Genomic DNA, 16,220 nt, shown 5'->3' on the forward strand with positions numbered 1-16,220 from the left:
CTGTCCCAAGAATAGCTGCTCCCGTGCTTACTGGGAGATCAACCAGGGCCTGTATATTCTGGTTGGTGAAGTGGGATTGGAATGATGTTTCAGTAACTAGTCTCCAGGCTCGATTCGTCATCAGTTGTGGTTTGCAGGGTTTGATTTGTTTGGCTGGTTAACCCAGTGTGAAAGAAACAAGCGAATGGTCTGTCCATAATAATGGTTTAATTTCTTGGATGAGAGTAGCTTCAATATTAGTAAAGAGTCGGTCAAGGGTATGTACTGCTGTGTGAGTGGGCCCCTTGATCCACTGCTTGAGTTGGAGAATTTGCATGTCGCTCTCTAATTGAGAGAAGACCGGGTTATCATTGTTTTCATAGTGTACAATGAAATCCCCTATCACTATGTGATTCTTGTACTTCAGGCAAACTGAGAGGAGCTGAGTAAGTAGCCTGGTACTGAGATCAGCTTGGTGGCCTGGGGGATTGTAAATCACAACGCCCGCCAGAATGATTAGCCCTTTATGAAGCAGTTGGAAGGATAGTGTTTCATGCTCATTCTGTGGCGCCACTTGAACAGGCTGGCAGATCAGATGGTCTTTAAAAATGATTGCTACCCCCCTTCTCACATACCGGTGGAACTTTATAAGAGGGAACCAGTAGGCCAGTTTATCCTTGACACAGTGAAAAAGGCCTGGACATGTTACTGATTCACAAACAAAAAGAATCCTACTCATAGTGAACAGGGAGAGTGTAGACCACAGATGTGGGGGACACTCAGTGTTTTGTAAAATACCCCTCACACACCAATAGGCCCCTTGGTGTCATGCTTCATCATCGGGGTCTTCGCACCCCTCTAACGGGATGTGGCGTGCTGCGCCCTGCGACTAGGCGGGAGCACTGAAAGGGTAGACTATGTGTGGTGCGTGTGATGAAAGTGATTGGGTATTATGGATGTGAGTGGTGGGGTATGGTAAAAGTGTAAATACCTAAAAGTGAAAGATTATTTACAGTGATAAACTAAGGCTATAATGTGCCTACAGCGGTATTGGTCAATGCAGTTGCATGACCTGAAAGGAAAAAAATAATGAGTAAATTTGGTTGCCCCAATGGGCTGGCTCAGACAGGAGCCCCAAAGATGCATTGATCCTGTGAGGAAAAGAAAAGACATACACTACACACAACAAAAATGACACATTAGGTCAAGATAGCCCTATGAACATACTCATTATGCAATGTTTTCTGGCTTCATGAGCATTTCAAGAACGTCGGGGTTGGTTGCTAGATTCGTAATCTATATGGACAAAGAGATGGTTTCAGTATCTTTTACTCACTGTTTTGGTGGAAATTGGTGATTTTTGTTTGTCTACTCAATACTCACAGAATCAGGACAAGATTACCTCTGTGTTACCCCTTACACTGCTCCGCTGGTAATGGTTGTGAAAAAGCGCCAATCAGTGAAATCGGGCCTATATAAGACTGGGCGCTTTTTCACAACCATTACCAGCGGAGCAGCGTAAGGGGCTTAGTTTATCACTGTAAATAATCTTTCACTTTTAGTTATTTACACTTTTTCATAGAAAAACGTGAGTAAGGTGGGGAAGTTGTGCCCCCGTCCTGAAGAAGGAGCACAAGCTCCAAAACATGTCGACGCACACCAGAGGTAATGTCCATAATTACGACAACTAAACCTCACACTGCACTTCTTTTAATAGTACCAGCCCGAGGTTGTGAATAAAGTTTTTTCCTGACACCTACGAGCCAGGTACTTTTTAAACCTTCACCATACCCCACCACTCACATCCATAATACCCTATCACTTTCATCACATGCACCACACATGGTCTACCCTTTCAGTGCTCCCGCCTAGTCGCAGGTCGCAGCACGCCGCATCCCGTTAGAGGGGTGCGAAGACCCCGATGATGAAGCATGACACCAAGGGGCCTGTTGGTGTGTGAGGGGTATTTTACAAAACACTGAGTGTCCCCCACATCTGTGGTCTACACTCTCCCTGTCCACTATGAGTAGGATTCTTTTTGTTTGTGTAACAGTGCCCGTGGAGTAAGAATCCTATCTCTATACTCTACCTCCCTTCTGTTGTTATTGTATATCATGTTACTGATTCACAAAATATAATATTCTGCCGCCGCTGCTTTATGTGATGCACCCAGGGCATTGGCAGTATTCCAATGCCCACTCTTGGGTATGCTTAATGCACCCTTCTAGGTTACAGAACAGGTTCTGGTCTTCATATTACATGGGTTAGGCCATGGGCTTCTGCATACACTCTAGAGTTTTATGATGCCAGTGCAAAACAAAAAGTCAGGATCTCAGTTTTACATGCAGTTGACTCTAAGCACAGAGCTACACACCCACTCACCATGCGGGGGACATTCCTCATGTGAAATTTTGCGTTATGTGGTAAAAATGCCACACAATTCATGCAATAGAAAATATAAGAAAAACATTGAACAGGCCTGCTAGAAAGAGGAACCTCAATAGGTGGGGGTTACTAAGGATTGACGACCACCCTGCCCACGAACATGGAACATTGACAACACAAGGCCTGCATCCTGATTGGCTAGCCAGTGGGAAGATTGGGCATTTAGATACATTCCTAAATGTCTAGAAGAGACTAGAATGTGGACATTGATCAGCCTCAATTGCAAATGTTAGACGTATTTTCTATGCTTGGATTCTTAACAATCGGGTGGCAAATGTTTTGTGTATCACCATAATTTCCCCCATTTTGTACATCCTAGCTTAGCACACAGTACAACCTATATCTATAATATTGTGGTATTTCTTGACTTCTTAGAACCAAAGGTTGGAAACCTCAAATAAACAAATGACCCAACAAGAGTAACGGGAAGGTCTCGAGGAGCCTCAAGTCTTATACGCCCCCCACTTAGTCCATGGTTAGTCAGTGAAAACCGTGCCAATTTTTTCCTATTCTGCAGGTTCTCAGGCTGTTTATGTGACTAAGAAATATAAGCAGAGGGGGCAAAAACACTTTTACTGTGAAAGAGAGGAAGGGCAAGCTTAAACGAAGGAATCTAAAGAGGAAGAGGTAAAGGGAGGAAGGAAGGGGTGAATAAAGGAATATAGAAAGGACAAAAGAAAGAAATAGAAGGGAAAAAAGAAATTAAGTAATGAAGAAAGGAGGGGAGGAAGAATAAGTATGAGAAAAGAATAAAGGAAGTGAGGAAATGCAGGCAGGAAAGGATACATTAATGAGAAATGGAAGGGATGAATAAAGGAAGGAAGAGAAAGAACCTCAAGAATGCCTACACAAATATTGCAATGCAATACTAAAAGGAAGGGACAAAGAAAGGAAGGAATGGATAACTTGTTGAATAAAGAAAGTAAAATATGGATAAATAAAATAATCAAGGAAGGATGAGAGGAAGAATGGATGAAGGAAGAAATGAGGGGCTAAAAAGCTGTTAAAAAAAGAATAGGGTTGATGAATGGAAAATTGAGCTACAATGCTGTGCTGCTGGAAGGATCGAACCTAGGTTTTAAAGTTTTAAACCAGAGGTAATGCTAACCCTAGCATTGTTGTAAAATGGAGCGAAGGTGTAAAGTGCTCAGAAAGTCCCTGTTTCTGAAGAGATAGTATCCAGAGTGTAATATTTGTGTGCCAAGTCTCTTTTATGAGTTAATCATGATGATATTACATGCTTAAAACTATGTTACCACCAGAAACAAGAAAGAGCAAAATGAAAATGACTTATGTATAGTACACCACATACATCATCTTAAACATGCTTCAATTACCCAGATCACTAAGTATAGTTAAAAACTTACTAGTACTCATTTTATCTCACTTCACCATGTTCATACTGATGAGCAATATTTCTGAAAAAAAGTTGGATGAAGTCATGTTGATTTGGTGTAATTTAGAATTATGAATTACAGTGTGATTGCCTTCTCTTTGTTACAGGAATGAACTGCCCCCAAAACAGCCATTATGCGCTCTGTGCCCCAGGATGTGGGGCAAGCTGCAGTGACCTATTCACTCCATTCGGATGTGATACTACTTGCACTGAAGACTGTGTTTGTGATGATGGGTTTCTACTCAGTGATGATCAGTGTGTTTCCATCTCCCAATGTGGCTGTCTCTACCAGGGGCTCTACTACAAATCTGGCACAGTGTTTTACCCAACTGCTTCGTGCAGCCTGCAGTGTTCTTGTATGAGCAGTGGACTTGTGAATTGCACCACCTCCTCATGCGGCCCCTATGAAACCTGCAAGGTGGTGGATGGTGTGAGAAAATGCCAGCCAATAGGCTCATCAACCTGTTGTGCCTCTGGGGACCCACACTACTTGACCTTTGACAAGCTGACCTTTGACTTCCAAGGCAACTGCACATACACCCTGGCCAAGACCTGCTTCACCCGTTCAGGACTGGAACCATTCACTGTTACGGTGGGAAATGAAAAATGGGGTAACAGGAAAGTTGCTGTCACAAAGCTGGTATCTGTGGAGGTCTACGGAGTCAATATAACACTTATGCAGCAACAACCTTGGACTATCAAGGTAGGTAAAGGCTAACATTCTCATCAAATTAATAGCAAGTGGAGTCTTATGTTTCAGGAATGATAGATGAAGCACTTTACACTTTGTATAACTCATACTTTTATTATTTCTCTGCACTATGTGTAGGTCAGGGCATGTTAACCCGGGGGAGGCATGACACGTGTGTATGATTGCGTGCAACCAAATCGGCTTCTCCCAGTTTAAAGAAGAATGTGCAGTCTACTATTCCTGCTCTGTCACTGTTCACACACTCATGTCAAAGTGCTTAGCGGACACTTACACAGAGGAGGGTCCACCCTTCTTTGGGCCATTAAGGGCCCTTCATGTGCATTAATGGAGAACATGCTCATATCCTGTCAGCCCGACGCTCTCACACTGACACACTGTTAGCATTTGTATTGCCTGCCTCATTGTGGGGGATGTCTGAGGTCGCCCCCCTCTGAGAGTAACATCTGTTTGATGCTCTTGTCGATGAGGATGGTCCCTGCTGTGTTTCTCTAGCAAGGTCCCAAATCTCATATTAGGGAACACTGAGTGTTTGCCATCTCCCCAATGGGGCACATTATGTTCTTCATCCTATGAACTTGCTGTGGTAATACTCCCCATGACAACCTCCTCATTCTCATGGAGATCCCCCCTTTGAATGCAGAAGAGGCGCCTCTTCAGTAACACCAACCTGTGGCCTTTCTGGGCACAGGTTGGTGTTACTGGCTATGGGTCCATTTGATGGGGAGGCAGTTTCTATTAGATGGCTTTGATGGAGCACTGGGTCATTCTTACCATTTATCTTGCAATGAATCTTGTAGTTGCCTGAGAGGTGAAGGGGAGTTAACATCAAAAACAATTCAATTTACAGTGGAGCCCATGTGACCACACATCAATGTCCGAGAATCGATAAATAAAGTTAAATGAGTTTAATTACAAATTAAGGGCAAAACTGATGTAACTGAATGTCAAGAAGATATTGCAAAGTTACAGAATCACCAAAGGTATACTAAATCTTCCAATTTAATTAAGTCTTATTAGCATAAGGTATACAATAAATTCATTTGCAGCAATACAAAATATAAGAAATAGGATTTGACGATCCATGTACAGGTTACGATCCTCCTGTACATGCATGAGTACATTCAAAGTCACCTACACTGGTTCTTTTTTCAAATATATTTTATTAGTAATCTCATTTTGATAATTCATGATACAGAAAAGAAAAGATCATCATTTTACCCCAGTTATAAAAACCCCGATCCCCGCCCACCCCCGCTACCCATTTAAACAAAATCATTTCATAACCGTAGTACAGATCATACTTCTTAATTGATTACGAACAAGGGGAGAGTGAAAACAACAAGACCAATATACACAAATAGGAGCCAAACACTTAACTAAAGTGCATTGTGCATAACTTTCTCACCTCCTTGATACTATCCAGGCAATTAGTGGTCCCCATCTCAGAAGACCTTTCTTTTTACCACAAACATATTTGCTTGAAAAGATTGATTTTTCCAAATTACAAGTTGCCAGCACCTGGGCTAACCCCTGTTGAAAAAATGGTGGGTTATCTAACCATCCCAAAGCTATACATAATTGAAAAATGGTCATGGCAATAAAAACCAATGCCATACCCCTTGACAACATTTCTCCGTCTGATACACCCAATAGTAGCACAGCGGGGGTCAGGGATACCCAAATATTTAATGTTCCATTGAAAAACTCTGCAATTTGGGTTTTAATGGATGTTAATGATTGACACATAGCAAACATATGTACAATATCAGCCCCCTTAAATTGACATCTGGGGCATAAAGAGCCTTTACAGTACCTCTATTGAATAATCATACTAGGAGTGTAGTAAAGATTAAGGCTGGTTTTATAACACTGTACTTGCAGCTTTGAAGAAAATAATGTCGTTTGAGCCAGAGAGAAGGATTCCGGGAAACTAGATTCAGGGATAGCCAGCTGCTCTTGTCACTTCAATGAGTGTTTGTCTATATCATCTTTCATACATTTATTGAGGAGGGAATAAATACTCCAATAGAAGGTTTGCACCCCACTACCAATACATCAACCAGATCACATCTTTTAAATCCAATCGGGCCACCTCCCTTACGATTAAAAAAATCCCTGACCTGGAGATACTTAAAAATATCAAAATAATTCCTAATCTCTTGGAACAAACTTATACCCAAAGAAGAGAAACAAATCCAACCTTATTTAAGACAATTTTAACCCAGTGTAGGGTATTCTGGTCCCTAAAGATTTCAGGCAAGTACTTATTATCACTTAATGGGGTGTAACAATGAAGTCTACCCAAGCCCATTAATTTACAGACCATTGACCAAACTGTTAAAGCATTCAGTATGGTCTTAAAGCGGGCTCTCTTAAAGTAGTTACGCTCAATTTGCCTCCATACATTTCCCGCCACCCCTTTACCAATCAGTAGCTCAAACGCAAAGAAGAAGTACTCAACTCCTCTTTGTAGGGGTGGTTTATCATGTAGCAGGGGCTCTAAATTCTGCAATATAGAGTCCTTGTAGTATAGTTTTAAATTTAGTAACCCCACCCGCCTCTACCTTTAGGGAAGGTCTGGAATTTTAGAGCTCTTCTCAGTTTTGCGTATGACCAAACAAATCGGAAGATCAACTCTTCCAGTTTTTTAAACCAGAGGTTTCCTAGCTTAAAGGGGATAGCTCGAAAAATATAAAGACATTTGGGAAAAAGAATCATTTTAATGACATTGCATCGACCAGCCATGGATAGGTGTAGGTTATTTAACCTGTATAAACCTTTTTTGGACTTTTCAATAAAGGGCTCAAAATCTTCTTTAAAAATTACACCCAGATCGGGGGCAATGGAAATTCCTAAGTATGCAGCGCTTGTGGCTACACGAGAGTCCACCACGGAGATCTTATTATTAACCCAAATCACTGTTTTTTCCTTATTTAATGATTAGCCTCAGATACGCCCAAACTCACCCTCCTCTTTCTCTATCTCCACAAGTGGAATATATGGTTTGAGCGTGACTAGGGCTATATGTGGAGAAGTGTGGCTCACGGTGTAGAGCAGGCAGACCCGGAAGCTGAGGTCAGACCCGGGACCAGGGTTCAATTCCCGACGCGGCAGGATCTTGAGCTCTAATGTCCACGGACTCGATAATTCTCGCTTCGGTGCCTGCTCTAATCATGGGTTCTCACTCTGCAACTCTGGGCATTAAGCTTGCTTAATCTCCACAACGGCCCCCTGCGGCGTGATGCCTGGCTTTCACCTTGGGGATGCCCTGTAGGGGCTATCTTACACGGAAAAGCCAGGACGGGTTCCCAAGGCAACCTCCGGGTAGCTGTGCGCTCAATAAATGCAATAATAATATTAATAATAATAATATCATCTGTGTAAGTAAGGGTTTTTGTGGCCCAGCCATTAAAGACCATAGGGGGATGCTAGTGTTTAGCTCAAGCCTGCGTATCAATGGATCTAGGTATAGGCGAAACAGGAGTGGGGAGCATGGGCACCCCTGCCTAGCCCCCCTTGAAATCTCAAATGATTCTGAGAGTTCCCCTGTCACAAACACTCTGGCTTCTGGTTTAAAATATAAAGCCTTAATAGCTAGCTGGAACTTGAATCCAATGTTTACCTTCTATAACACAATCCACAGATAGTGCCAGGAGACCCTATCACAAGCTTTCTCCGCAGCAGAATCTAAGCCATAGGGTCTCCCGCTACCTGGGCTGCATTGAACATAGCGATTACATGTCTGATGTGGTCCGTAGTGCTTCTCCCAGGTATAAACCCATGTTGCCGTCCATTCACTACGTTGCTGATGACTGGGGACAATCGGGAGGCAATGATTTTTAAATATCTTTTAGAGTCCCCAATAATCAAGGTGATCAGTTCGTAGGACCCGAGTTCCGATGCCAATTGTATTTTTAAAGAAACACCACAATCTTTGCCTGTAACCAGGATGGTCGGGATTGTTTCCTTTAAAAATATGTGTAAACAAACTTTTTAGGCAGTCCCTCAATTCTGGCACAAATACCCTGTGGAATTCTGACGGGATATCTTCGAACCCAGCTGCCTTCCCTGCAGCCAGAGAGGATACAGTGGCTAAGATCTCTTCCCACAGGGGACTTCCTTCTAAATCCTGCTGCTCTTCTTCACCAAACCTCGGGAGATGTATTGAGTTCAGAAAACTGATTATATCAACGTCTGCCCCCTTGCCAGTTTCTAAATACAATGACTGATTACATCTTTTAAATGCCATCCTTATGCCTACCAGGTCGGATATAATGCCTTGCACTGGATCCCGTATTTCTCTGACTTCATGTGGCCTCCCTTTTATCTCACCCTTATGGCAAGAGTACCTCCAAGTTGCTAACTAGATTCATAAGCTTGCTTCATTAAGACTGTAAATGTATCTGCTATTTTTACTGTTGTGATCTCATAAATAGCCACTTTTGCCATAGTGACCACCATCTGCACCTCTTCAATATTATTTTTCTGTTGACCAGTAATGCTTTCTCAAAGCTCCAATTAGTGCACTTTTTTAGATAACCCCCCTTTTTGATCACCAACACAAGAGAATTGTGGTCAGATGGTGGTGTATTTCTATATAACACTCTGATATTATGAAGTGTGATACAAAGAAGAAATCCAATCGAGTGTGCGATTAGTGAGGAGAGTAAAAAAAGGTATAACCGGTTCCATAGGTCTCCTAATTTGCCAAACATCCTTTAGGATGTGGTCTTTACAAAGGCTTTTGAAAGACGGAAATAATTTTGTTTTCTTTCCACAATACTAATATTGCTCCTCACAAGGACAGCTAGTAGGTAAATTAATATTTAAATCTCCACAAAAAACTATGGGAGTCAGCCAGGATACCAATTCATTAATCAGCCAGTCGTATAACCCTGGATTGTCCAAAATTGATCCATATAGAGAACACAAGGTAAATCTACTTACAGCAGAATGGAATTCTGTGACGACCCATCTTTCAAATCTATCTGTACGAGTTTGTGTAAAGGAGTGCCTAAAGCTCCTTTTAGCTAAGATTGCCACCCCACACGTTTGTGTGCCTTGAAGAGTCCCGCCAACCAGTTTAAAACCCAGTGCATCCAATAGATCCCTCAATATGCGTCTCCTGGAGACACATTATGTCGACCTCTAAGGCTTGCAGGTCCAAAGCTACCTTAGCTCTATTTTTATCGTTAAGTCCACAAATATTCACCAAGGAAAATCTTAGTTTACTCATCGCCTCCACTTTTTAAATCCCTTTTTTGACACTCTGTACTCTGTCTTTTTCCTAGCCAACCAATAAAATCACCCTTCCCTTTAATCCACCTCCCCTATTATAGATCGTTACCCTTTGCATCCTTGTGTAGCGTCCACCCTCCTCCACCAGCCATGCCCCCCCTTCCCGCTAGCCCTCCCCCACCACCAATTGAGCAATCAGGCAAAATGCCTGAATGATGGGACCTGTGAAAGCATGCATGCCCGGTCACTCCCCTATTGTGACCTCCGCTAAAATAGAATTGAGGAACCCATGCAAAGCACCCCAGAATGGCATAATGTCTAGCTTACACCAGGAATAATCAGAGCTATGGGCTCAGAACGTGCATTCAACTAGCTTGACTGCCTATTGCCTAGTCCTGGGTTAGCCAGAGGGGCATGTTACATCCTGAGATTGTGTTGCCTACAATCTTGAGGCCAATCCCCCACTAATTTCTTTTAGATATTCCTGGGCCACAACCTTGGATGTAAAACTATGGGTATGCCCTGTATAGATCACTTTCAGACGGGCTGGGTTTTGAAAGTACACTTCAGCCCCAATTTGCGGAAATGGATTAAACAGTTGCCGCAAATCCCATCGCCTCTCTACCCTGGCATGGGTGAAGTCTGGCCTAACAAAGAACATGAAACCCCCAAATTCCTTTTTCGCATTAGGGTGGGCTTGCTCGAAGATTTCTTGACGCAGCATGAAATAACCAAAGGAGACCAAAATGGCCATGGGTGGTTCCACTTCGTTGGGATTCTTAACATTAGGGAGAATCTGTAGCATGTTGAATTTCTGCCTCCCAATCTCATTTTGCTTTTTTTGGGAAGGCACCCCTTAAAAGATTAACAATATAGGCACTGGTGTCTGAGCCTTCGGCTCCCTCAGGCACTCCTAATACTCTCAAGTTATTGCGTCTCTGTCTATTCTCTTGATCCTTGAACTTCCAGAGGACAACAGCCATAGCTGCTTCATGGAAGGATTCCTGTAGTGTCAGAGCATTGACTTCGGTATCAAGACATTTTGTACGCTCCTCCACCATTGTTATTCGACCAGCGATATCTGAGCAAGTTTTATTAACACCTTCGATGCTCATGAGGTACACCTCTCGTACATTCATAACGAGCTGAGCTCGTCATGAACAATGGGAATAAATCAAATGTCAGCACATGAGGGGAATACCATCAGCATTTATGGTGTTAATCTTCTTATTAGTTCTGTGTAGTTTCTTAGTAGCTAGCCTCACCCGGTGACTCAAGCTCCTGGCTTCTTCCTACACCTGCTTGATTGTTTGAAGAATTACTGCCAATGAGCCTTCAACTGTGGGTGGCTGTGAGGACGTACCCCCTGTTGTGCCATTAAGTTATTTTGGGGTCCCTACGGGTTCCTTTGCCGAGAAGAACAGCTGGTTTGGCGAATGATCTCATCGTAAATTCTCGATGGAAGTCTCTTTCCTGCTTGCGTGAGAATCTTTGCCTCCAGCTCCCCTTCTCATCTTCTTTTTTTCCCCCGCTCACCCTTCTCTGCCATGGGTTAGACAGGTAGTATTATCCAAAGTGTCGCTCGAGTAAGAAGAATATGAGGCTGGCTCATCCCTCAGAGAAGATGACGAATCTTCCAGCTTGGACTGGTTTCATTCGTCCATGACCTAGAAGAATGTATCCCCGATATCAGGAGATTTAGCCATAGTAATTGGGAACTTCTCATGGATGACTCTGCTCTGACCTAATCAATCAATCAATCAATCAATCAAAGCATTTATATAGTGCACTACTCACCCAGAGGGTCTCAAGGCGCTAGGGGAGGGGGGTCCGCTACTGCTCGACCAGCCAGGTCTTGAGTTGCTTCCTGAAGGTGAGGTGGTCCTGGCTCAGGCGGAGGTGGGTCGGGAGGGAGTTCCATGTCTTGGCGGCGAGGTAGGAGAAGGACCGTCCCCCTATGGTGGCTCTTCGGATGCGGTGGACGGCAGCGAGGGCGTGGCCGGTCGATCGAATCTGGCGTTTGGGAGCGTAGAAGTTGAGGCGGCTGTTGAGGTATCCTGGGCCTTGGTTGTGTAGGGCTTTGTGTGCGTGGATGAGGAGTCGGAAGGTGATTCTCTTGTTGACCGGGAGCCAGTGCAGGTCTCTCAGGTGTCCGGAGATGTGGCTGCGACGGGGGATGTCCAGGATGAGTCGTGCTGAGGCGTTCTGGATCCGCTGGAGTCTCTTCTGGAGTTTGGCGGTGGTTCCGGCGTAGAGGGAGTTGCCGTAGTCCAGACGGCTGGTGACGAAGGCCTGGGTGACCGTCTTCCTGGTCTCCGTGGGGATCCACCGGAAGATCTTGCGTAGCATGCGCAGGATGTTGAAGCACAACGAGGAGACGGCGTTGACTTGTCTGGTCATGGAGATGGAGGAGTCCAGGATGAAGCCCAGGTTGCGTGCGTGGTCTGTTGGTTTGGGTGCACTGCCTAGGGCGGGGGGCCACCAGGAGTCGTCCCAGGCGGAGAGTGAGGATCCCAGGATGAGGACTTCCGTCTTGTCCGAGTTCAGTTTCAGGCGGCTGTTCTTCATCCATTCGGCTACCTCTTTCATCCCTTCGTGAAGGTTGGCTCTGGCGGTGGCGGGGTCGTTGGTGAGGGAGAGAATCAGCTGGGTGTCGTCGGCGTAGGAGATGATGTTGAGGATGTGCTGGCGTGCGATGTCTGCGAGGGGGCTCATGTAGACATTGAAGAGGGTTGGACTGAGTGAGGAGCCTTGAGGAACGCCGCAGATGACTTCGGTGGCTTTAGATCTGAACGGGGGGAGGCGGACTCTCTGTGTCCTTGCGGTGAGGAAGGAGATGATCCACTCCAGTGCCTTCTCCTGGACTCCGATGTTGCTGAGGCGCTGTACTAGGGTACGGTGGCAGACAGTGTCGAAGGCCGCGGAGAGGTCTAGGAGGATGAGGGCCGCTGTTTCTCCGTTGTCGAGCAGAGCTCGGATGTCATCTGTGGCTGCGATCAGGGCGGTCTCGGTGCTGTGGTTGGCCCGGAAGCCAGACTGCGAGGGGTGGAGGGATCCGTTCGTCTCGAGGAAGGCGGCCAGCTGCTTGTTGACGGTCTTCTCAATGACTTTCGCAGGAAACGGGAGCAGCTAGATGGGGCGGTAGTTCTTGAGGTCGGTGGGGTCGGCTGATGGCTTCTTGAGTAGGGCGCTGAGTTTGGCATGCTTCCAGCTCTCCGGGAAGGTAGCGGTGTCGAAGGAGGTGTTGATGATGTCCCGCAGGTGGGGTGCGATGACAGCGTCGGCCTTGTTGAAGACGTGATGAGGGCAGGGGTCGGTCGGAGATCCGGAGTGGATGGAGTTCATCATGCGGACGGTGTCCTCGGTGCTGATCGGGGTCCAGGCGCGGAGGGTGGTGGTGGGGGGGCGGTGGTTCGGTCGTGGCGTGCGTCGGTTGAGTGCTGAAGCTGTTGTGTATGTCCGCGATCTTGTTGTGGAAGTAGGAGGCGAGGGAGTTGCAGAGGTCTTGCGAAGGGGTGATGTCGTTGTTTCCGGCGTTGGGGTTGGAGAGCTCTTTGACGATGTTGAAGAGTTCCTTGCTGTTGTGTGCGTTGTTGTCCAGTCGTTCATCGAATGCGGTTTTCTTGGTGGCGTGGATGAGTTGGTGGTGCTTTCGGGTGGCGAGCTTGAGGGCAGTCATGTTGTCGGGAGTTGGGTCTCTGCGCCAGGTTCTCTCGAGGGCTGGGCAGTTCTTCTTGGAGCTCTTGAGTTCGTCGGTGAACCATGGGGCTTTCTTGCTACCGGGTCTGCTAGGCGGGGTCCTCAGGGGGGCGAGGTCGTCTGCGCAGTCGCTGATCCACTTCGTGAGGTTGGTGGCCGCTTGGCTTGGGTTTGTGATCTTGTTCCAGCTTCTGCATGCAACCAGTTGCTGGGCGTGGTGGACCGTGGTCCTTCTGAAGCTGAAGTGGACGCAGCTGTGGTCCGTCCAGTGGAGTCCGGTGGCGTGGCTGAAGGCGATGTCCTTGCTGGATGAGAAGACGGGGTCGAGTGTGTGTCCGGCGTAGTGGGTGGGGGTGGTGACCAGCTGCTTGAGTCCCAGGTTTTCGAGGTTGTCCAGCAGGGTGGTGGTGTTGCGGTCGTTGTTATTCTCCAGGTGGAAGTTGAGGTCCCCGAGGAGGATGTAGTCAGCGGAGCAGAGGGCGTGCGGGCTGATGAAGTCGGCGATGTTTCCGCTGAATTGTGTGCGTGGTCCCTGGGGTCTGTAGATGAGGGTGCCTCTGAGGGTGGTCTTGGGGTTGATGTGGACCTGGAAGTGCAGGTGCTCGGCGGGTGCGAGGGTGTCGTCGGTGTTGGTCTTGATGCGGATGGTGTTCCTGTGGATGATGGCGATGCCTCCTCCGGTGTGGTTGATGCAGTCCCTTCGGATGATCTTGTAGCCGTCTGGCATGGCGATGGCGATGTCGGGCGCTGAAGAGGCGTTCATCCAGGTTTCCGTGAGGAAGGCGACGTCTGGTGAAGTTGTGTCGAGCAGGTTCCAGAGCTCGACGGTGTGTCTGTGGACGGAGCGGGTGTTGAGCAGGATGCATATCAGGTGGCTGCTGCTGTTGCTCGTCTTGGTCTTGGTTGGTGCTGGAGTAGTGCAGGTCCGGATGCAGGTGAACTTGCAGGAGTTGCAGCAGACGGGTCCGTGGGTGCGTCTCGGGGTGGCTCTGTAGCAGCCCGGCAATCGGCCGGCTTTGAGTGGGTTGAGGGTGGCGGCGTCGTACGTCTGGCGGGTGGGCTGGGGTCCTGGCACTGGGTGCGGTGCAGGCGCGGACGGGTGCAGACGGGCTTACCTTTGGCGCACCTTCGGCGCTCAGTCGGAGCTCCCGCTGCGCGCGTCCGCTGCGCGGTCGCTCTGGGGGCGTCATAAATCAGGAGCCGGGAGGGCGGGTCAGCTGGGAGGCGGGAGCGGGGCGGCCAATGGGCTGGTGGTGGGCGGGGCCACAGGGAGGCCGCGGCGGGAAATCGGCACAGACGGGCGGCTCAGCGGCGGCTGGATCGCTCGGAGCAGCGGCAGAAGGAAGGCGTTGGCAGCAGGAAGGCGTCGGCAGCAGGAAGGCGTCGGCAGCAGGAGGGGTGACCCGGCCTAGTTAAAGGCACAGTGGTCTTAGAGCCGTTTCATGTTCACCCCGTGTCTTCAATAGCTTGTATCTCCATATGGGCGGTTTTCACAGGTTGACCTGCATACAGGGAATCTCGATGAACATCACTCATCTGTGTCTGCTTTATCAAATCTTGATCATGATCCTTATCATAAGTTTCATCTCCAGTGACTCCTTTGTGATTAAAAACTGAGATCAAAATAGCACAAGTTAGCATACCCTCTCCCGGAGTGAGATATATTGGGGTGATGTTTCACCCTGAAGTATATTGGCATTGTTTGGGACCTCTACTTTTCTCCGTTGTAGGGGGAGGGTGACATCAGTCCTTCCCTCATCCAATGGGATAACGGTATTACTCCCACACCCACTGGATTGATTCAGCCCTCCAGGATCCGTAGTGTGAGCTTTGTTGCTGCCAGAAAACAGGACTGAAATTAACAGCTGACACCCCTTTGAGTCTCCTAACAAGCCAGTCTTTCCAGGTCGTTTTGCATTTCTGGTTCCACTGTCCCAGCTATTGCATTTAGCCTTCCCCCCTGTCTGGGATTCCTTCAAGGTTCCCCCCCTCCCTCGTCACATTACCAGGGTCTTGCAAGGAGGGAGGGTATCCGCTGGTTGTGCCGGCGGCACCAGCCATTTTCTTAGTCCCGCGGTCGGGCAGTCTTCATTTCTCTGCTGCATTGATACAAAGATTCAGAAAAGGGGGGTGGTGATGAACAGAGTGTCTGAATTGAGCAGACCACTCTTACCCAGTCCAAAGATCAGGGCTTGATCAATCACCGTTATTTATCTCACTGCCCCATCCCAGCTAAGAACCTGGCTATATGCAAATCAGTCTGTCCCTGGCATAGTGCATCATGGGAACAGGGCAGACTAAACTACCAAGCCAATTCTTCACCAGAAAGGAAACAAGCTACCGGGGACCGGTTTCTGGCATTTCAGCCGTCTTCGGCCCGGCTTGCTTGAATCCTGATGGAGCAGTGAGAAAGGGACTCATGTCTGAGTAAACCCTGCCACACCTATAGTGGCCAAAATCGATTCAGAAAAGGGGGTGGTGATGAACAGAGTGTCTGAATTGAGCAGACCACTCTTACCCAGTCCAAAGATCAGGGCTTGATCCATCACCGTTATTTATCTCACTGCCCCATCCCAGCTAAGAACCTGGCTATATGCAAATCAGTCTGTCCCTGGCCCAGTGCATCATGGGAACAGGGCAGACTAAACTACCAAGCCAATTCTTCACCAGAAAGGAAACAAGCTACCGGGGACCGGGGACCGGTTTCTGGCATTTCAGCCGTCTTCGGCCCGGCTTGCTTGAATCCTGATG

General features: G+C 47.2%; 1 protein-coding gene across 1 annotated transcript in view; it reads left to right on the forward strand.

The window, feature by feature from the left end:
- LOC147701260 (IgGFc-binding protein-like) overlaps positions 1 to 16,220 on the forward strand; it is a 464,605-nt gene that overhangs the window by 174,838 nt on the left and 273,547 nt on the right. The window contains exon 6 of the mRNA XM_086929326.1: positions 3,928 to 4,523. Coding sequence (XP_086785452.1) covers positions 3,928 to 4,523 — 596 coding nt within the window. The remainder of the gene's footprint in view (positions 1 to 3,927; positions 4,524 to 16,220) is intronic.

This window comes from Lissotriton vulgaris, chromosome 7 (assembly GCF_964263255.1).
Source record: "Lissotriton vulgaris chromosome 7, aLisVul1.2, whole genome shotgun sequence".
Taxonomy (NCBI): Eukaryota; Metazoa; Chordata; class Amphibia; order Caudata; family Salamandridae; genus Lissotriton; species Lissotriton vulgaris.